This window comes from Heptranchias perlo, chromosome 35 (genome assembly GCF_035084215.1).
Source record: "Heptranchias perlo isolate sHepPer1 chromosome 35, sHepPer1.hap1, whole genome shotgun sequence".
Lineage (NCBI taxonomy): Eukaryota > Metazoa > Chordata > Chondrichthyes > Hexanchiformes > Hexanchidae > Heptranchias > Heptranchias perlo.
Window position 1 is genome coordinate 21,873,738 of NC_090359.1, and position 21,284 is coordinate 21,895,021.

Genomic DNA, 21,284 nt, shown 5'->3' on the forward strand with positions numbered 1-21,284 from the left:
AGCAGTCGGGGTAGTCTTTATCCCGTCCGCCTGCTTTGTCCCAGAGCACCAGGCCCACCTGCCCGCCCCCCCCTCCGCCACGATTCAGACTTTGATCACCCAGCAGCTCCTACATTAATCACAGGGCCCCCTTCCTGCCCAGCTCTGACCCCTTGCACCAAGCGCAGAGTGAGGGGGGAAGGGGGAACGTCAGACGGTGACCAGGGTTGTCTAGCCGACATTCAGAGACTCCGTCTGCAGGGAGTGGCTGCGATCGAGCAGTGCCGCTCGCTCCCCCTGCCACCGGGATCAGTCCAACTGGGCGGCCGTGTGGCTGTTTGCTTAACAGGGACCCCTGGGTAAAGGGGACAATGTTTTGTTACCCGGACACTTACCTCCTTGACCAGGAGCTGGGGGATTGAAGGCACTTTCACATCGATCTGATTCTCTCCATAAAACAGTTTCCTGCCGAATAAGAATAATCGTGAGGCCTGAGACGTTCCCCCTTATCCCCAGCCCCCCAGGGGGAACAGTCCCCCTTATCCCCACTCCCCCAGGGTGAACAATCCCCCTTATCCCCACTCCCCCAGGGGGAACAGTCCCCCTTATCCCCAACCCCCCAGGGGGAACAGTCCCCCTTATCCCCACCCCCCCAGGGGGAACAGTCCCCCTTATCCCCAACCCCCCAGGGGGAACAGTCCCCCCTATCCCCAACCCCCCAGGGTGAACAATCCCCCTTATCCCCACCCCCCCCAGGGTGAACAATCCCCCTTATCCCCACCCCCCCAGGGGGAACAGTCCCCCTTATCCCCACCCCCCAGGGGGAACAGTCCCCCTTATCCCCAATCCCCCAGGGGGAACAATCCCCCTTAACCCCACCCCCCCAGGGGGAACAGTCCCCCTTATCCCCAACCCCCCAGGGGGAACAATCCCCCTTATCCCCAACCCCCCAGGGGGAACAATCCCCCTTATCCCCAACCCCCCAGGGGGAACAATCCCCCTTATCCCCACCCCCCCAGGGGGAACAATCCCCCTTATCCCCACCCCCCCCAGGGTGAGCAATCCCCCTTATCCCCACCCCCCTAGGGGGAACAATCCCCCTTATCCCCACCCCCCCCCAGGGTGAACAATCCCTCTTATCCCCACCCCCCCAGGGGGAACAATCCCTCTTATCCCCACCCCCCCCAGGGTGAACAATCCCTCTTATCCCCACCCCCCCAGGGTGAACAATCCCCCTTATCCCCACCTCCCCAGGGTGAACAATCCCCCTTATCCCCACCCCCCCCAGGGTGAACAATCCCTCTTATCCCCACCCCCCCAGGGTGAACAATCCCCCTTATCCCCACCTCCCCAGGGTGAACAATCCCCCTTATCCCCACCCCCCCAGGGTGAACAATCCCCCTTATCCCCAACCCCCCAGGGTGAACAATCCCCCTTATCCCCACCCCCCCCAGGGTGAACAATCCCCCTTATCCCCACCCCCCCAGGGGGAACAGTCCCCCTTATCCCCACCCCCCAGGGGGAACAGTCCCCCTTATCCCCAATCCCCCAGGGGGAACAATCCCCCTTAACCCCACCCCCCCAGGGGGAACAGTCCCCCTTATCCCCAACCCCCCAGGGGGAACAATCCCCCTTATCCCCAACCCCCCAGGGGGAACAATCCCCCTTATCCCCAACCCCCCAGGGGGAACAATTCCCCTTATCCCCACCCCCCCAGGGTGAACAATCCCCCTTATCCCCACCCCCCCAGGGTGAACAATCCCCCTTATCCCCACCCCCCCCAGGGTGAACAATCCCCCTTATCCCCACCCCCCCCAGGGTGAACAATCCCCCTTATCCCCACCCCCCCAAGGAGGAACAATCCCACCTATTCCCACCTCCTCCAGGGAGGTACCACCCTCCTGATGCCCAGGGACGAGCAGCCCCTTCCCCCTCGGGCTCCGTACCTAAAGTCCTTCTTGGGCTGGCCCAGCCCGTTGCTGTGACGGGAGTGGATCACTGAGCACGGGACTCCCTCCTCCAGCGCCGACAGCCTGCGAAACGCCAGTGCCCTCGGGCTCCACAGGTACTTCATGTTTTGATGGATGAAATATCGAACCTGGGGGGTGGGGGAGGAAGGCAGGGGGACGAAAGGAGACAAACAAATCAGGGTCCGGAGTCGACACAGCCTGTCACACAGTCTTTCGCTTCTCGACTGACCATTCCCACCGGTGTTGGGGCCGTCCGCTCCCCAGCTCCTCACCGAGTGGCCCCCCCTCGCAGCCTAGGCAGGCGTGCAATAGCATGGGGTGCATCGCAGCCGAGCCCCTCCTCCCCACACACTGTGTCCCACAAGGGATCACAGGTTTCAGGAGCAGGAGTTTTGCAGAGTTCTCCCAACCCCTCCGTCTTCCTCTCTGGCTCACGACGTGATTCGAAGCAACGCCCCCCCTCTCCCCCCGACTCAGATCAGCTCACACGATTCCTCAGGCACCTCTGGTCCGTCACTCGGATCTACCCCCGGCGGTGCATTTACACACTGAGCCACGGGGGTTGGGGGAGGGCGAGGAGAGCAGGGTGGGAGAGGGCGAGGAGGGCGGGGGGTGGGACAGGGCGAGGAGGGCGGGGGGGTGGGACAGGGCGAGGAGGGCGGGGGGGTGGGACAGGGCGAGGAGGGCGGGGGGGTGGGACAGGGCGAGGAGGGCGGGGGGGTGGGACAGGGCGAGGAGGGCGGGGGGGTGGGACAGGGCGAGGAGGGCGGGGGGGTGGGACAGGGCGAGGAGGGCGGGGGGGTGGGACAGGGCGAGGAGGGCGGGGGGGTGGGACAGGGCGAGGAGGGCGGGGGGGTGGGACAGGGCGAGGAGGGCGGGGGGGTGGGACAGGGCGAGGAGGGCGGGGGGGTGGGACAGGGCGAGGAGGGCGGGGGAGTGGGACAGGGCGAGGAGGGCGGGGGGTGGGACAGGGCGAGGAGGGCGGGGGGTGGGACAGGGCGAGGAGGGCGGGGGGTGGGACAGGGCGAGGAGGGCGGGGGGTGGGACAGGGCGAGGAGGGCGGGGGGTGGGACAGGGCGAGGAGGGCGGGGGGTGGGACAGGGCGAGGAGGGCGGGGGGTGGGACAGGGCGAGGAGGGCGGGGGGTGGGACAGGGCGAGGAGGGCGGGGGGTGGGACAGGGCGAGGAGGGCGGGGGGTGGGACAGGGCGAGGAGGGCGGGGGGTGGGACAGGGCGAGGAGGGCGGGGGGTGGGAGAGGGCGAGGAGGGCGGGGGGTGGGACAGGGCGAGGAGGGCGGGGGGTGGGACAGGGCGAGGAGGGCGGGGGGTGGGACAGGGCGAGGAGGGCGGGGAGTGGGAGAGGGTGAGGAGGGCAGGGGTGGGAGAGGGCGGGGGAAGGGGACGAGAGCGGAGGGGACAGACAAGGGGTGAGTTGGAGTAGGAGACGGTGTGATGAGTCTCGATATCAACACAGTGAGGAGGAAGAGTGCGTCGGACGGTAGTGGGCGGGGTTTTGGAGTTTAGAAGCAATGAGAGGGGAAGGTTGAGAGGAGCACTGACCAGGGTAATAATACTTGCTCCATGCGATCTCCTGGACTGGTTTCGATCGCCTGAGGGGGAGTCGGAGAGGACATTTCCAGAGTATTTTTCCCCCCCTTTTTTTGCCTCTCCCAGGAGATTATGTGGCTGTGCAGGGTGGGTGGGGGAGGGAGGAAGGGTCTGGTCATGATGTGCAGGATTGGGTGGACCAGCTGGTCGTTTCCTGCCCGTCATGTCACGGAGCGAGGGGAAAGCTCTCGTCAAATCCAGTCGCCCGTGTTACAGAGCGCGGTTATAACGCAAGGCGGAGCAGGTTACGGTCACCGGTTATACCAGCATGTGTATCCCACCGCGTCGCAGCAACTGCAAGACATCACTGCAGGCCTGTCCCGATCTCTCAGAGTGAGTGGGAGGGGAATGAGAAGGGGAATGAAATCAATTGCAATAGACAGATACATGACCCCCTACCCCCCAATTCTGACCTGAATACCCTCCACTTCCAGAGTCCTGGGTAACAGACCCTTTTCGCATTCCGAGTGCTGGATCACGGGTGTGGTCGGACTGTTTGCGGCCTCCTTGCTGTCGCTGGGCCATGGCGAGCCCAGGGGTTCGTATCCCGGAGCCTCCATGCTGTGCACTCTCACCCTGAACCAGGTGCGGAACTCGTCCTGCGGTTAAACACACGTCAAAATTTTAAAAAAGAGAAACCCGTCACTCGGTCCAAATCAGCGAGTCCCCTTTTAAAGGAGGCCGCAGCAAGCACACTTCCCATTTCCGGGACCGGAAAGCATTCATTTTAATATCTGCCCGCATTATTCTTCCTCCAAATCATTTACGTTGTCAGCCACAAACTCAGAAAATGTTCCTCGCTGATCTACATTGGCACCCGGTTCATGGCCCCTCCATGGCCTCGCCCCCTCCCTATTTCTGTAACCTCCTCCAGCCTGACAACCCTCCGAGGTCTCTGCGCTCCTCCAATTCTGGCCTCTTACGCATCCTCGATTTTCACTGTTCCACCATTGGCGGCCGTGCCTTCAGCTGCCTCGGCCCTAAGCTCTGGAATTCCCTCCCTAAACCTCTCCGCCTCTCTCTCTCCTCCTTTAAGATGCTCTTTAAAACCTACCTCTTTGACCAAGCTCACCGTCCCAATATCTCCTTATGTGGCTCGGTGTCAAATTTTGTCTGATAATCGCTCCTGTGAAGCGCCTTGGGATGTTTTACTTTGTTAGAGGCTCTATATAAATGCAAGTTGTTGTTCTTGTTTGGCTCAAGGGGCTCCCATCGCCCTCCGCTACCTCACTATCCAACTGCACCCCCATTTATACCTCCTTTTGTCTTTCTAACGCCTTTCATTGCTTTCTAACGCCTTTTCCCATAGCTTTTTAACTGAATTATGGAGATTGTTAAAAGTATTAACTACCTCTTGGTGACAGCTGTTAATTCTGCCTGACTCTTTTTGCCTCTGTTATTCTACCCTGTTTAACTTGCTACATCCAGTTTTCTAATTCTCAGGAGGGGTCGCATTTTAACTGCATGTTTCTCTTTAAAAATTCTGACAGACTTCCGACACATTTCCAACATTCGCAGTGGGGGGGGGGGGGGGGGGGGGGGTGGGGGTGGAAAGAGACTGCTTGGTTGAAGGAATGTATCATCCCAGCGGATTTAGTAGTGGAACAGCTGGCTGCAGGTGGCACTGGACAACCGGGCTGCAGTACCACTGACCACCTGCAGGTGGCACTGTATACTGCATGCAGTATCACTGACGACCTGTAGATGGCATTGTAACTGCATGCAGTACCGCTGGCCACCTGTAGGAGGCACAGTATACCACATGCAGTACCACTGACGACCTATAGAGGGCATTGCAACTGCATGTAGTACCACTAACGACCTGTAGATGGCAGTGTATAATGCATGCAGTACCGCTGACCACCTGTAGATGGCACTGTACATCATATGCAGTACTACTGACCACCTGTAGGTGGCACTGCACACCACATGCAGTACAGTACCACTGACCACCTGTAGATGGCATGGTACACCACACGCAGTACCACTGACCACCTGTAGATGGCACTGTATACTGTATGCAGTACCCACTGCCCACCTGTAGATGGCACTGTATACTGTATGCAGTACCCACTGCCCACCTGTAGATGGCACTGTATACTGTATGCAGTACCCACTGACCACCTGTAGATGGCACTGTATACTGTATGCAGTACCCACTGACCACCTGTAGATGGCACTGTATACTGTATGCAGTACCCACTGACCACCTGTAGATGGCACTGTATACTGTATGCAGTACCGCTGACCACCTGTAGATGGCACTGTACACCACATGCAGTACCCACTGACCACCTGTAGATGGCACTGTATACTGTATGCAGTACCGCTGACCACCTGTAGATGGCACTGTATACTGTATGCAGTACCCACTGACCACCTGTAGATGGCACTGTATACTGTATGCAGTACCCACTGACCACCTGTAGATGGCACTGTATACTGTATGCAGTACCCACTGACCACCTGTAGATGGCACTGTATACTGTATGCAGTACCCACTGACCACCTGTAGATGGCACTGTATACTGTAGGCAGTACCCACTGACCACCTGTAGATGGCACTGTATACTGTATGCAGTACCGCTGACCACCTGTAGATGGCACTGTATACTGTATGCAGTACCGCTGACCACCTGAAGATGGCACTGTATACTGTATGCAGTACCCACTGACCACCTGTAGATGGCACTGTGTACTGTATGCAGTACCCACTGACCACCTGTAGATGGCACTGTATACTGTATGCAGTACCGCTGACCACCTGTAGATGGCACTGTATACTGTATGCAGTACCCACTGACCACCTGTAGATGGCACTGTATACTGTATGCAGTACCCACTGACCACCTGTAGATGGCACTGTATACTGTATGCAGTACCCACTGCCCACCTGTAGATGGCACTGTATACTGTATGCAGTACCCACTGACCACCTGTAGATGGCACTGTATACTGTATGCAGTACCCACTGACCACCTGTAGATGGCACTGTATACTGTATGCAGTACCCACTGACCACCTGTAGATGGCACTGTATACTGTATGCAGTACCCACTGACCACCTGTAGATGGCACTGTATACTGTATGCAGTACCGCTGACCACCTGTAGATGGCACTGTATACTGTATGCAGTACCCACTGACCACCTGTAGATGGCACTGTATACTGTATGCAGTACCCACTGACCACCTGTAGATGGCACTGTATACTGTATGCAGTACCGCTGACCACCTGTAGATGGCACTGTATACTGTATGCAGTACCCACTGACCACCTGTAGATGGCACTGTATACTGTATGCAGTACCGCTGACCACCTGTAGATGGCACTGTATACTGTATGCAGTACCCACTGACCACCTGTAGATGGCACTGTATACTGTATGCAGTACCGCTGACCACCTGTAGATGGCACTGTATACTGTATGCAGTACCGCTGACCACCTGTAGATGGCACTGTATACTGTATGCAGTACCGCTGACCACCTGTAGATGGCACTGTATACTGTATGCAGTACCGCTGACCACCTGTAGATGGCACTGTATACTGTATGCAGTACCGCTGACCACCTGTAGATGGCACTGTATACTGTATGCAGTACCGCTGACCACCTGTAGATGGCACTGTATACTGTATGCAGTACCGCTGACCACCTGTAGATGGCACTGTATACTGTATGCAGTACCGCTGACCACCTGTAGATGGCACTGTATACTGTATGCAGTACCCACTGACCACCTGTAGATGGCACTGTATACTGTATGCAGTACCCACTGACCACCTGTAGATGGCACTGTATACTGTATGCAGTACCCACTGACCACCTGTAGATGGCACTGTATACTGTATGCAGTACCGCTGACCACCTGTAGATGGCACTGTATACTGTATGCAGTACCGCTGACCACCTGTAGATGGCACTGTATACTGTATGCAGTACCGCTGACCACCTGTAGATGGCACTGTATACTGTATGCAGTACCGCTGACCACCTGTAGATGGCACTGTATACTGTATGCAGTACCGCTGACCACCTGTAGATGGCACTGTATACTGTATGCAGTACCGCTGACCACCTGTAGATGGCACTGTATACTGTATGCAGTACCGCTGACCACCTGTAGATGGCACTGTATACTGTATGCAGTACCGCTGACCACCTGTAGATGGCACTGTATACTGTATGCAGTACCCACTGACCACCAGCGAACAAATGTTATCTGTTTTTAATATAACGGGTCATTGACTGTCTTCCTTATCTCTCTCTCTCTTTTTTTGATCACTCTTTTTTTGGGGGTTGTATATTCAGTGGCCTTTTAGATGACACCTCTCTGTCTGCTCACTGTGATTGCCTTGGCAACGGGCAGTAATCACCAGGCTTTGTTCTGTGATCTTAAAATGCAAAGGATTCGAAATTGTCTTTTCCACACTGCCTGAGGAAGGGGAAAGCCCCCGAAAGCTTGTGGGATTAAAAATAAAATCGTTGGACTATAACTTGGTGTTGTAAAATTGTTTACAATTACTAACCACCTGTAGATGGCACTGTATACTGTATGCAGTACCCACTGACCACCTGTAGATGGCACTGTATACCGTATGCAGTACCCACTGACCACCTGTAGATGGCACTGTACACCACATGCAGTACCGCTGACCACCTGTAGATGGCACTGTACACCACATGCAGTACCGCTGACCACCTGTAGGCGACACTCTACCCCCAGTTTCTGATCATTGCCCAATGGTTGCGGGAAAGCATTAATTTCTCCCCCCATTCTCTCCCCTCCTCCCTCGAAGGTGCCAACTCTTGCTGGGCTAGATCGATCGGCAGCCCCGTCTGCCCAACGCACCACTGCACGTCTCGAGCCCACGCAGCTTCCCCGGGCTGTTCACAGCGGTGGGGTGGGAGGGCGTCTGCAACCAGGCCTGATCCAGTCCTCATCAGACACTTGGTGGTAGTTATCATTGGATAATGATCAGAACCAGGAACCACCCTCCCCTTTCCCAGCCCAGGATACACTGAGGCCAACTGCAGCGTGTTTATGCTCCACACGAGCCTCCTCCCTCCCTACTTCATCTCACCCTATCAGTATATCCTTCTACTCCTTTCTTCCTCATGTGTTTATCTCGCTTCCCCTTAAATGTATCTACGCTATTCACCTCAACTACTCCTTGTGGGAGCGAGTTCCACATTCTCACCACTCTCTGGGTAAAGAAGTTTCTCCTGAATTCCCGATTTGGATTTATTGGTGATCATCTTATATTTACGACGTATATACGTCACACCGAGCATCACACACCATCTAAAGTAAATTTCTGTGACAAGCTTAACATCAGAGCCAGAACGTCAGCAGCTTCTTAAACCGACCTCCCGACCTCCATCACCGGCATCTCCACATCATCCCACAATAAAGCCAGTGTTCAGAGAATGAAACAGCACAGAAGGAGGCCATTCGGCCCATCGTTCCTGTGCCGGCTCTTTGAAAGAGCTATCCAATTGGTCCCACTCCCCTTGTTCTTTCCCCAAAGCCCTGCAAAATCTTTCCTTTTCAAGTGTTTATCCAATTCCCTTTTGAAAGTTACTATTGAATCTGCTTCCACCCCCCTTTCAGGCAGCGCATTCCAGATCACAACTCGCTGTGTAAAAAAAATTCTCATCTCCCCTCTGGTTCTTTTGCCGATTATCTTAAATCTGTGTCCTCTGGTTACCGAGCCTCCTGCCGGTGAAAAGAGTTTCTCCTTATTTACTCTATCAAAACCCCTCATAAACCCTCCATCTGCAGCTGGACCTATAACTAACCCCAACATTCATTTCAATGATGTAGAGCAGTTCCACCTTATAGAATTAAAGGGACACACAGCTACGCTTTAGCAACAGAATAAAACCCTACTGTGCGCAAATTGGCTGCCGCGTTTCCTACATTACAACAGTGACTACACTTCAAAAAGTACTGCGTTGGCTGTAAAGCGCTTTGGGACGTCCTGAGGTCATGAAAGGTATGATATTAATGCAAGTTCTTTCTTTATCATTTAATATATCGTGTTTTATATTATTATTATGTCTGGTCCTTTATAAAAACAGCACATCCTCGGGCTGACCATGAACAGGCCGCCGGAGACAATTCTGTACCGGTTCCCATAGGGAAGAGGGGGAAGTGACATCCATCAGATTCTCTCGTTCCCATGTGTACACGACCATCACTGAGCACAGGACACCCCGTGACACCGGGCGCAAGCGAGACAAACCTGACGCAGCCGCGACACCCCGGACACAACCGCGCCACGACACACCAACACCCGCACGTAACCGCGACACACCCAACGCATCGGACAAGCCTCGACACCAGAGGTGAAGCCAGCAGGGGGAATGATGCCAACGGGGGGGAAGTGATCGAAGATGGTGTGAACTTGCATTTATATAGCGCCTTTCATCACCTCAGGACGTCCCAAAGCGCTTTCCAGCCCATGAAGCACTTTTGAAGTGTAGTCACTCTTGTAATGTAGGAAACGTGACAGTCAATTTGCACACAATTGAGGGATAAATACTGGCCCTGGGATCTTTTATGTCCACCTGAGAGGGCAAATGGGGACCTCGGTTTAACGTCTCATCCAAAAGACGGCACCTCCAACAATGCAGCACTCCCTCAGTACTGGCACTGGGAGCGTCGGCCTGGATTTTGTGCTCAGGTCTCTGGAGTGGGGCTCGAACCCACGACCTTCTGACTCAGAGGGGACAGCGCTACCCACTGAGCCAAACATTTATACCGAACTGAAACGTGATTATCTTTTAAGAAGCAAGAAAACAGAAAGGTTAGCGGGTCACAATTTTATTTTGCCCCTCTTAAAGCCGTCGCGGCCGTGGGCCCCGCCGCTGGTCGCTTACCGTGGTCCGAAGCAACAGCACCGAAGCCTCTTTGAGCGAGACCTCTTTGCACATCCACTTGACGCTCCACTCCGGCATCCAGTAGAGAAAGAGGAGCAGCAGCCCACCGCTGCACACAGACCCCGTCCCCACCAGGACCAACTTCCACCAGCATGGCCGGTAACCTAATACCTCCTGCGGAAACACCAGAGCAACGATCGTCAGCAGAATCCGCACCCACCCGGGGGGGTCGATAACCGCAACGCTGAAAGATTTCAACTCTTCCCCAAGCAGCAGCCATTTAACCCCAACTATCTCCCCCCCGCCCTCCAGCCGTCTCCCCAAACCCCGTCCCACCCTCCAGCCGTCTCCCCGTCCCACCCTCCAGCCATCTCCCCAACCCCGCCCCTCCCTCCAGCCGTCTCCCCAACCCCGCCCCTCCCTCCAGCCGTCTCCCCAACCCCGCCCCTCCCTCCAGCCGTCTCCCCAACCCCGCCCCACCCTCCAGCCGTCTCCCCAACCCCGCCCTCCAGCCGTCTCCCCAAACCCCGTCCCACCCTCCAGCCGTCTCCCCGTCCCACCCTCCAGCCATCTCCCCAACCCCGCCCCTCCCTCCAGCCGTCTCCCCAACCCCGCCCCTCCCTCCAGCCGTCTCCCCAACCCCGCCCCTCCCTCCAGCCGTCTCCCCAATCCCGCCCCTCCCTCCAGCTGTCTCCCCATCCCCACTCTAGTCCAGCCAACTCTCTGCCCCTCACCCTAATTATCTCCCCATCCCCCGCCCCTCCCTCCAGCCGTCTCCCTATCCCACCCTCCAGCCGTCTCCCCAACCCCGCCCCTCCCTCCAGCTGTCTCCCCATCCCCACTCTAGTCCAGCCAACTCTCTGCCCCTCACCCTAATTATCTCACCATCCCTCGTCCCACCCTCCAGCCGTCTCCCCAGTCCCCGTCCCACCCGTCTCCCCATCCCCCGTCCCACCCGCCTCCCCATCCCCCATCTCCCCAGTCCCCATCCCGCACGTCTCCCCATCCCCCATCCCAGCCTCCTCCCTATCCCAGTGCAGGCAGGCCTGTCCCCATCTTGAGTTCTCCCAGGCACCCCCCCCCCCCCAACAACATGGCTGACAGTCATTTTCCTCTCCCCAAAGCACAATGGACGGAGTTACTCTGACTCACCATCTCATCCTCGCCCTCTGCGTTAAGGTACTTCTTCTCCGTTCTTTCCATTTGTCCCTCTGTCGCACCACTCTCCGACCCCACCGCTGCAGCCCTGCAGCAACAACACGGCCAGTCAGAGGCTTTCAACAGTTGGCCCCGGGACACTGACGGACAGAGGGTCACAGGGGGAGCGTTTGCAGGACTGCCCCCTTGGGGACGGAGGGTCACAGGGGGAGCGTTTGCAGGACTGCCCCCTTGGGGACGGAGGGTCACAAGGGGAGCATTTGCAGGACTGCCCCCTTGGGGACGGAGGGTCACAAGGGGAGCATTTGCAGGACTGCCTCCTTGGCCTCACCCCCGATATACTTGGGTGGGGGGGGGCGGGGGGGGGGGGGGGGGGGAAGAGGAGAAGGGGAGAGACACCGTGACGTCTCCACTATCGGCCTTGGAGGGAGTGCAGCGCAGATTCACCAGAACGATACCGGAGGTGAATTGCGAGGACGGGTTGCAGAGACTCGGCTTGTATTCCCTCGAGTATAGAAGACTGAGGGGTGATCTGATCGAGGTATTTAAAATGATAAAAGGATTCGGTGGGGTAGATACAGAGAAACTATTTCCTCAGACGGGGGAATCCAGAACGAGTGGGGTGCAGGGGGGGGGAGGGGGGGGGTCACAATCTTAAAATTACAGCCAGGAGTGAAATCAGGAAGCACTTTTTTTTCCCACACAAAGGGTAGTGGAAATCTGGAACTCTCTCTCGCCCAGAAGACTGTGGATGCTGGGGGACAATTGGAGCTTTCAAGACTGAGGTAGATAAATTTTTGTTAGGTAAGGATATCAAGGAATACGGATGAAAGGCGGGTACAGATACAGATCAGCCATGAACAAATTTAATGGCGGAGCAGGCTCGAGGGGCCGAATGGCCTTCTCCTGTTCCTACGATGACACTTTCTGATTTGGGGTTCGCTGGGGGTTATGGGCTTCAGGAATACTGACAGATCAGTAACCTGGATTTCCTTCAGAAACTGCATCCTCCCTAATCAGTGATTGGGTCTGTGTCCTTGGGTTACTTGGTCTCCGCCTGTAAACCGCTGATGAGAGACTATTTCCACTTGTCGGTGAGACTGCAACCATGAATTTAGGGTCATCGCCGGACGATGGAGAGGTGAGTAGAGTTTTTTTTTTAAAAAAAAAACAAAAGGGGGATGTTAGCACGTGGAAGGTCCGACCAGAAACAGTGGGAAAGCAGAATCCATCGCAGCTTTTAAAAAAATGTAAAAAGGGCAGGAGAATGGGACCGAGGGGGGGGGGGGGGGGTGGAGAGCTCCTTCGGAGAGAGTGCACGGGCACGATGGGCCGAACGGCCACCTGTGCGGTAAAATTCTAGGATTCCTGAAAACGAGGAAAACCATTAAATTTACAAGAAGAGCCGGGAATGTTGTAAAACGAGAAACAGAAATAGTAAAAGCACTAAACACGCAGCTGGTCTGTCGGGGACTGCAGGGGGAACGGGAAGGCGAGCGATTAAGTGAGCGGGCTAAACCACGGCAGACGGATTTCAACCCGGGTAAATTCGAGGTCATCCGTTCTGGACCAAAAAAAGGACAGATCCGAGTATTTCTTAAAAAGGTGAAAAACTAGGAACAGGGGCGGTCCAAAGAGGTTATGGGGTCCACGGACACGGATCACTAAAATGTAATAGTCAGGTACAATAAATAATCAAAAAGGCTAATGGAATGCTAGCCTTTATATCTGTAGGGCTAGAATATAAAGGGGAGGAAGTTTTGCTACAGCTATACATGAGAACATAAGAAATAGGAGCAGGAGTAGGCCATTCGGCCCCTCGAGCCTGCTCCGCCATTCAATAAGATCATGGCTGATCTTCTACCTCAACTCCACTTTCCCGCCCGATCCCCTTGATTCCCTTAGTGTCCAAAAATCTACCGATCTCAGTCTTGAGCATCCACAGCCCTCTGGGGTAGAGAATTCCAAATTTTCACGACCCTCTGAGTGAAGAAATTTTTCCTCATCTCCTAAATGTCCGACCCCTTATCCTGAGACTATGACCCCTAGTTCTAGACTCTCCAACCAGGGGAAACAGCCTCTCAGCATCTACCCAGTCAAGCCCTCTAAGAATTTTATACAAAGCCCTGGTTAGGCCACATCTGGAGCACTGTGTACAGTTCTGGGCACCGCACCTTCGGAATGATATATTGGCTTTGGAAGGAGTGCAGCGCAGATTCACCTGAATGTTACCAGGGCTCCAAGGGTTAGATTGTGAGGCGAGATTACATAAACCAGGCTTGTATTCCCCGCAATATAGAAGGTTAAGGGGTGATTTGATTGAGGTTTTTAGGATTTTGAAAGGAATTGATTGGGTGGATGGAGAGAAACTTTTTCCACTGGTGGAGGGAGTCCAGGACAAGGGGACATAATCTTAGATCAGAGCCAGGCCATTCAGGAGAGAAGTCGGGAAACACTTCTGCACACAAAGGATGATAGACGTGTGGAACTCTCTCCCACAAAAAGCAGTAGATGCCAGCTCAATTAATAATTTTAAACCTGGGATCGATAGATTTTTGCTGGCCAAGGGTAATAAGGGATATGGAGCCAAGGTGGGTAAATGGAGATAGGATACAGATCAGCCATCATCTGACTGAATGGCAGAACAGGATCGAGGGGCTGAATGGCCTCCTCCTTTTCCTATGTTTTGAGTGCGATTCCTAGTCACGACTCACGATAAGCTGCCTTTTCTTCCTCCTCCATTTCGGATCCTGGATACACGTCACAGAAGTCCAGCACCCGTTTTTTATTTATAATTAATGCCCGCACAAGCTTCCCTTCAATCTCAGGGCCCAAGCTCCATGCAGTGCCTGTGCACGCGCGCGTCTGTCTGTCTGTCTGTGTGCGTGCGTGCGTGTCTGTGTGCGTGTGTGCATGAGTGCGCGCGCACGTGTCCGTGTGCATGTGCGTCCGTGTGCATGTGCGCGCCCACGTCTTTGTCTGTGTGCGTGCGCGTGTCTGTGTGCGTGCGCTGGCCTCGTTTTGAGGGGGGGTGGAGGGGTTTGGCAATGAGTAGAGTGGAGCTTCCAACTGACCTTCAGGGGGGACATCTCGTCACAGAGTGCAAGCGGACAGCTGGGAACATAGGATCAGGAGTAGGTCATTCGGCCCCTCCTGCCTGTTCAATCAGATCATGGCTGACCTGTAACTTGACTCCCATTTACCCGCCTTGGAGGCACCAAATTCGGGGTGTGCTGTTGCAACATTCCAGGAATTCCACCCCATCTCTCAGGAGCCCGTTTCATTTCTTTGGCTAAGTATATTTTTTTGAGCTGGCTGTCTGCAGCAGGCCAGGCTCTCAACCTGCTCACAGGGACGGGCAAGGCACAAGAGGGTACGATGGTGTGGTGGTTATGTTACCAGACTGGTAATCCTGAGGCCGAGGGGATAGGAGTTCAAATCCCACCATGGCAATCTGAGAATTTGAATTCAATTTTTGAAAAAAAATGTTGATTTAAAAATTTTTTTTAAAAAAAAGCTGGTATATTTGACCGTGTAGCAGTTGGATTGTCGTAAAAACCCAACTGGTTCACTAATGTCCTTCAGGGGAAGGAAACCTGCCGTCCTTACCCCAGCCTGGTCCACATTTGACTCTTAATGTGGTTGATTCTTAACTGCCCTCTGAAATGGCCCAGCAAGCCCCCTCAGTTAGAAGACCTACCACCGCCAGCTCACGGTAACTGGGGATGGGCGCTTTATGCCAACCTTGCCAGCGGTGAGTTGTTACGATCTGGAATGCGCTGCCTGAAAGGGCGGTGGAAGCAGATTCAATAGTAACTTTCAAAAGGGGAATTGGATAAATACTTGATGGGGAAAAATTTGCAGGGCGGTGGGGGAAAGAGCGGGGTGGAGTGGGAATAATTGGACAACTCTTTCAAAGAGCCGGCACAGGCACGATGGGCCGAATGGACTCCCTCTGTGCTGTGTGATTCTAGCAGAGAGAGGGAACGAAAGAGACAGTAAGAGGCAGCGAGATAGAGAGAGGAAGAAGCAGAGGTAGAAAGGGATATGAAGTGATGCAAAAATCTTTTCTCATAAGCTGTTAAACAAAAAAAAATTCCCTTACTAAAAACAAAAAGGATTCTGACTAAAATGTTTCCCAGTCACTGGTGTGTGTGAGGAATGAGCAACACTGCTGGTTTACGAGTCCTTGGCTCCGTGCCCAGTTATCAACATAGGGCAGGGAACCTAAGCACATTGGGCAACACCATGCCATAATCAGCCAGAGCAGTAACTCTTCCACTGCTGAGGTCCCGAGAGACTCTCACCTCACAGTCAAGCCCCTGGGACCCTGTCACATTGCGGAGCAGCTTTTGTGTCAATGGTCCTGCAGCGGGGCGGGGGTGGGGGGCAGGGGCGGGAGCCTAAAGGAGGCGAACCCCAGCCTCCGCCTGCCCCCTCACACCGGGGACAGGACTTCTCTTGGGGTCTGAGGGAGGAGCTCGGACTCGCAATTAAAGCGAGACTCCGTCACGGGGGGGGGGGGGGGGGGGGGCAGCGGAGGTCGAGGGCAGTACGTGGAACTGGAGGGGGGTCTCTGCTCAAACTCAGGCTCTCCGGGTGTCCCAGCGCCAACAGAAGACAGAGGGGGGAGGCGGAGGGGGATTGGGAGGGGGAGGGGGAGGGGGAGACAGTGAGGGAGGGGGAATCGGGAGGGGGGAGACGGAGGAGGATTGGGAGGGGAGACGGAGATGGAGGGGGAGACAGAGAGGCATTGGGAGAGGGAAGGGGAGACGGAGATGGAGGGGGATTGGGAGGAGGAGGGGGGGGGGGATTGGGAGAGGGAGGGGGAGACAGAGGGGGATTGGGAAACTCAGAAACACAGCGAGCACTGAGGCCCAACAAGCCAATCTCAGAGAGAGAGAGGAGGGGGAAGTCTTTAATAATACATGTCAGCACCCCATCCTTAAGATCTGTTCCAGGTTTTTCTTTCTCCCATGTGCGTGTGCTTGTGTGTGTGTGTGCCAAGAACGATCAGTGAGTCAGTTTAATTTGACGGGCGAGTCAGCGGAAACGATGAGAAACATCTTGACCAATTTTCCCCCAAAGAACAGCCACCGTCAGCATCGAGAAGCCGGGTCCACGGAGGGGGATTTAAGCCAATGAATTTGTGCTGAGCCCGCTGTGGTGCTGTGGGTCCCATTGGCCCAGTTAAAGCCGGCTCCTGGGAGCTTTGGCTTTGGGGCAAAGTGCGCCCTGGCCGCAAGGCCTCACTCCGCCCCCCCCCCCGAACTCGACAGGCGCCGGCCCGGGGAATAGAAGTGCAGTCGGGACGGCTCCGGACTCGATCCTACAGTCTGGGGTGTCTCGTCTCGGGGTGGCCAACGAGCGTTTACGGTGCTGCAATTACCCTCGACGCCACCGGACTACGAAGCAGGGGGAGGGGATGAGAGGGAGGAAGAAAGAGGAGTTCTGATTACGATTACCTCGAGACTCCGTGCCCTCCGCCCACCCTTTTATTCACGTGCAGTAAACCCTTTCCACCTCAGACGCAGCCTGGAGCTCCTGCTCCCGATCAGTGACCCCCTTGCGGGGAGTGTGGGTCAGTGGCGATGACCCCCACTGGTTGAGCAGCCTCACTGTACAGGCTCGATATTGGGCAAAGTGCAGCACGTGTGAAATTGTCCCCCCAGCACTTTTGGGGAAACGGGGGGGGGGTGAGACGTAATTTGGGGGGGGTTTAAAAGATCTGCAGAAGTCACGGACGCCCTCCGCCGCCCGAACGGCTTCCCTTTCATCCATTAGCGTTCTCCGAAAACCCGGGACAGGCCGGATTTTGAGACGCTCGTGTAAACTCCCGCCCCCCCCCCCAACCCCACCCAGTTCGAGGACTCACCTCCGCGGTTCCGGTCTCTATGTCAGCTGAAGTGCTGCCACTGCACGTCCCAGACTCTTTCCTGAGGGCTCGATCGGAAGATTGCCTGCGGGAGAGAGAGAGAGAGAGAGAGAGGCAAGACCGTCAATAAAAGCAGCCCGCGAGTTGGCGCATGGTGCCTGCGACCGTCTCTCTTGGCCCCCGGGGCGGGGGGGGGGGGGGAGCAAGTCCCCACGCGGATCAAACCGCAAAGCTGGTAGACCAGACAGGCAGACACCGAGGGCAGCCTGCCCACGATTGCATGACAGACACGCGTGCCAGAGTCTGTGCTTTAGAGATCCCCCACCCCCCGGAATTCCTACAATTCGGTGGACCCTCCCCCCTCCCCCATAACAGTGAGCTGGACTGCAATTTCCCCGTCGCAAGCCACCAATTCATGCCCTGATCAGCTCGGAGAACCTGAGAGGGTGGCAGAATCGAGAAGGTGGGGGCGCCCATGGGGTTCGCCTGTGGGGGAGGGAGTGGGGCTCTCTCGTGTGGGAAGCAGTCATTACGATTACCTCGAGACTCTATACCCGTCCCCCAAAACCCACCCTTTTAATCTCAGTCTGCAAAGTGATTTCAACACAACCCCTTCCACCTCAGACGCAGCCCACAATAGGTGTGGGTCGTCAGCCAATACCCACGAGTTTCCTCCATAAAGTTGGCCATTTCCTGCGCGTTCCCGCCATAAAGTTGGCCATTTCCTGCGGGTTCCCTCCATAAAGTTGGCCATTTCCTGCGAGTTCCCTCCATAAAGTTGGCCATTTCCTGCGAGTTCCCTCCATAAAGTTGGCCATTTTGCGCGAGTTCCCTCCATAAAGTTGGCCATTTTGCGCGAGTTCCCTCCATAAAGTTGGCCATTTCCTGCGAGTTCCCTCCATAAAGTTGGCCATTTTCTGCGAGTTCCCTCCATAAAGTTGGCCATTTCCTGCGAGTTCCCTCCATAAAGTTGGCCATTTCCTGTGAGTTCCCTGCAGAAATGTCGGCCTTGAAAGGTTCAATCTGTTCACCAACCCACTCATCAAAACTGGCCTCAAACCAGAGAGGCAGGGCGACTCGGCTATAAACAGAACGCGGCTGTGCCTGGCCTCGGTGCTTATTTGTGCAGCTGGCCCGACAAACACTCCGTGGAGCTGCTCGAGCCGGCAGGTCGCTGGGAGTCAGCTCGGGGAGTCCTGACACCGTTACTCACTCCCTGGCACTTCTGCGCCCAACAGTAATGTTGCTCCTTTAGAAGGGACCATCACCAAATCATTCCCTCCCCCCCATCCCGCTGAGGAATGTAGAGATTTTAAATCCAAATAAAGGCAAACTGATAACCCAGTCTGTATCTCCGAGCTTGGATGGGAGAGATGGGTGACCTCCTCCATCTCCTTCTTAAAAAGGACAGGGTTCAGCTAAACACACAAAGAAACTGCTCCTGCCCACAAGCCAAAAGGACAAAAAAAATCCCACTTGTTTCATTCCTTGCCCCCTCCGCCAGTTCACTGTGTTCACCCCCCCCCCCCACCAGTTCACTGTGTTCACCCCCCCCCACACCACCAGCTCTCCGAGTCCTGCCCCTCCGCCAGTTCACTGTGTTCACCCCCCACCAGCTCCGAGTCCTGCCCCCCCCACCAGTTCACTCCCCCACCACACCAGCTCTCCGGGTCCTGCCCCCCCCACCACACCAGCTCTCCGAGTCCTGCCCCCCCCCACCCTCGACACCAGCTCGCCGAGTCCTGCCCCCCCCCCCCCCACCCACACCAGCTCTCCGAGTCCTGCCCCCCCCCACCCTCGACACCAGCTCGCCGAGTCCTGCCCCCCCCCCCCCCCCCCACCAGCTCTCCGAGTCCTGCCCCCCCCCACCACACCAGCTCTCCGAGTCCTGCCCCCCGACACCAGCTCTCCGAGTCCTGCCCCCCCCCGACACCAGCTCTCCGAGTCCTGCCCCCCCCCGACACCAGCTCTCCGAGTCCTGCCCCCCCCCGACACCAGCTCTCCGAGTCCTGCCCCCCCCCGACACCAGCTCTCCGAGTCCTGCCCCCCCCCCGACACCAGCTCTCCGAGTCCTGCCCCCCCCCCGACACCAGCTCTCCGAGTCCTGCCCCCGACACCAGCTCTCCGAGTCCTGCCCCCCCCGACACCAGCTCTCCGAGTCCTGCCCCCCCCCCCCGACACCAGCTCTCCGAGTCCTGCCCCCCGACACCAGCTCTCCGAGTCCTGCCCCCCACCACACCAGCTCTCCGAGTCCTGCCCCCCCCCGACACCAGCTCTCCGAGTCCTGCCCCCCCCACCACACCAGCTCTCCGAGTCCTGCCCCCCCCCGACACCAGCTCTCCGAGTCCTGCCCCCCCCCCACCACACCAGCTCTCCGAGTCCTGCCCCCCCCCGACACCAGCTCTCCGAGTCCTGCCCCCCCCACCCGACACCAGCTCTCCGAGTCCTGCCCCCCCCGACACCAGCTCTCCGAGTCCTGCCCCCCGCCCCGACACCAGCTCTCCGAGTCCTGCCCCACACCTTTCAATGACTTTACTTAGTGAGCAGCTGAGCCCAGGAGAGCCGCAGTTTCGATCCCTAGTCCGTGACGATCTCAATGCACGTGGCAAGGTACCTGGCGTCGAGGGTTGTGGGGGAGACTGTGGAACTATCGACACCTCCGACAGTGCAGCACTCCCTCAGTACTGGCACCGGGAGTGTCGGCCTGGATTAAGTGCTCAAGTCTCTGGAGTGGGGCTCGAACCCACGACCTTCTGGCTCAGCGGCGAGAGAGCTACCCACTGAGCCACGGCTGGCACCTTAAAGGATGGCAGGGAGCAGACCGTATGTCGGCACCTTACCAGTCCCTTCTGCTAATTGTATCCATGTGATTTATATATCAATTAGTTTTAATTGTATTTAGGTGGTGTGTATCAATTGGGACTCTCTTGCATCCATATATAAAAGAGCTTATCTAGGGCTAGGGGGTGGTGTGTGTAATGTTGGTCTCTGTGAATAAAGGCTTAGAAGCCAACTGAAGGCCAGGCTTTAGTATTCTATCCTCTTCCACCACCACCTGGCTATCTAGTTTATAACATCTACACTGAAACACTGTGCTGGGCAGACATTTTCATTGTAGTTTAACATCTGGTGGGTTGGGTGGTAGTAGCCGAATGGTTGAAAGACACTCCCTCCGCAGTATTGAGAGACGCTCCCTCCACACTAAACGTACTGGACACATCCTGCTGGCAGCTGTAGTCGCTGCCTGGTCTGCAATGTCTGGGGATTAAAGCCTAGGGAGACAATTGATCACGTTCAGCCCCGGGACGGACAACTGGCAGATTCCGTGACACCCCGCCCCCCACCTCCCCGAGGCCTTCGTCGCTGGTTCGCTGGCTGGACAGAGAGGTGGGTAGAGGGAGGGAGAGATTTTTTTTTTTAAAAACTCATTATGAGTCTCGAGAACAGTTAAACTCCGTCTCTCCCTCAATCGCTCAGCAAATTTATGCAGTCAAGTAACTGGAGCCTTGATTTTAAAATTCTCATCCTCGTGTTCAAATCCCTCCATGGCCTCGCCCCCTCTCCCAATCTCTGTAACCTCCTCCAGCCCCCACAACCCTCCGAGATCTCTGCGCTCCTCCAATTCTGGCCTCTTGTCTGTCCCCGACTCGCTTTGCTCCATTGTGCCTTCAGCTGCCTAGGTCCTAAGCTCTGGAATTCCCTCCCTAAACCTCTCCGCCTCTCTCACCTCCTTTAAGACGCTCCTTAAAACCTACCTCTTTGACCAAGCTTTTGGTCGCCTGTCCTAATATCTCCTTATGTGGCTCGG

General features: G+C 56.0%; 1 protein-coding gene across 1 annotated transcript in view; it reads right to left on the bottom strand.

The window, feature by feature from the left end:
• LOC137302419 (polyamine-transporting ATPase 13A3-like) overlaps positions 1–21,284 on the bottom strand; it is a 74,602-nt gene that overhangs the window by 45,747 nt on the left and 7,571 nt on the right. Inside the window, exons 2-7 of the mRNA XM_067972070.1 lie at positions 17,477–17,561; positions 11,596–11,689; positions 10,444–10,617; positions 3,970–4,155; positions 1,926–2,077; positions 375–444 (exon numbers count right to left, since the gene is read on the bottom strand). Of these exons, the coding sequence (XP_067828171.1) occupies positions 375–444; positions 1,926–2,077; positions 3,970–4,155; positions 10,444–10,617; positions 11,596–11,646 (633 nt within the window). The 5' untranslated portion in view covers positions 11,647–11,689; positions 17,477–17,561. The remainder of the gene's footprint in view (positions 1–374; positions 445–1,925; positions 2,078–3,969; positions 4,156–10,443; positions 10,618–11,595; positions 11,690–17,476; positions 17,562–21,284) is intronic.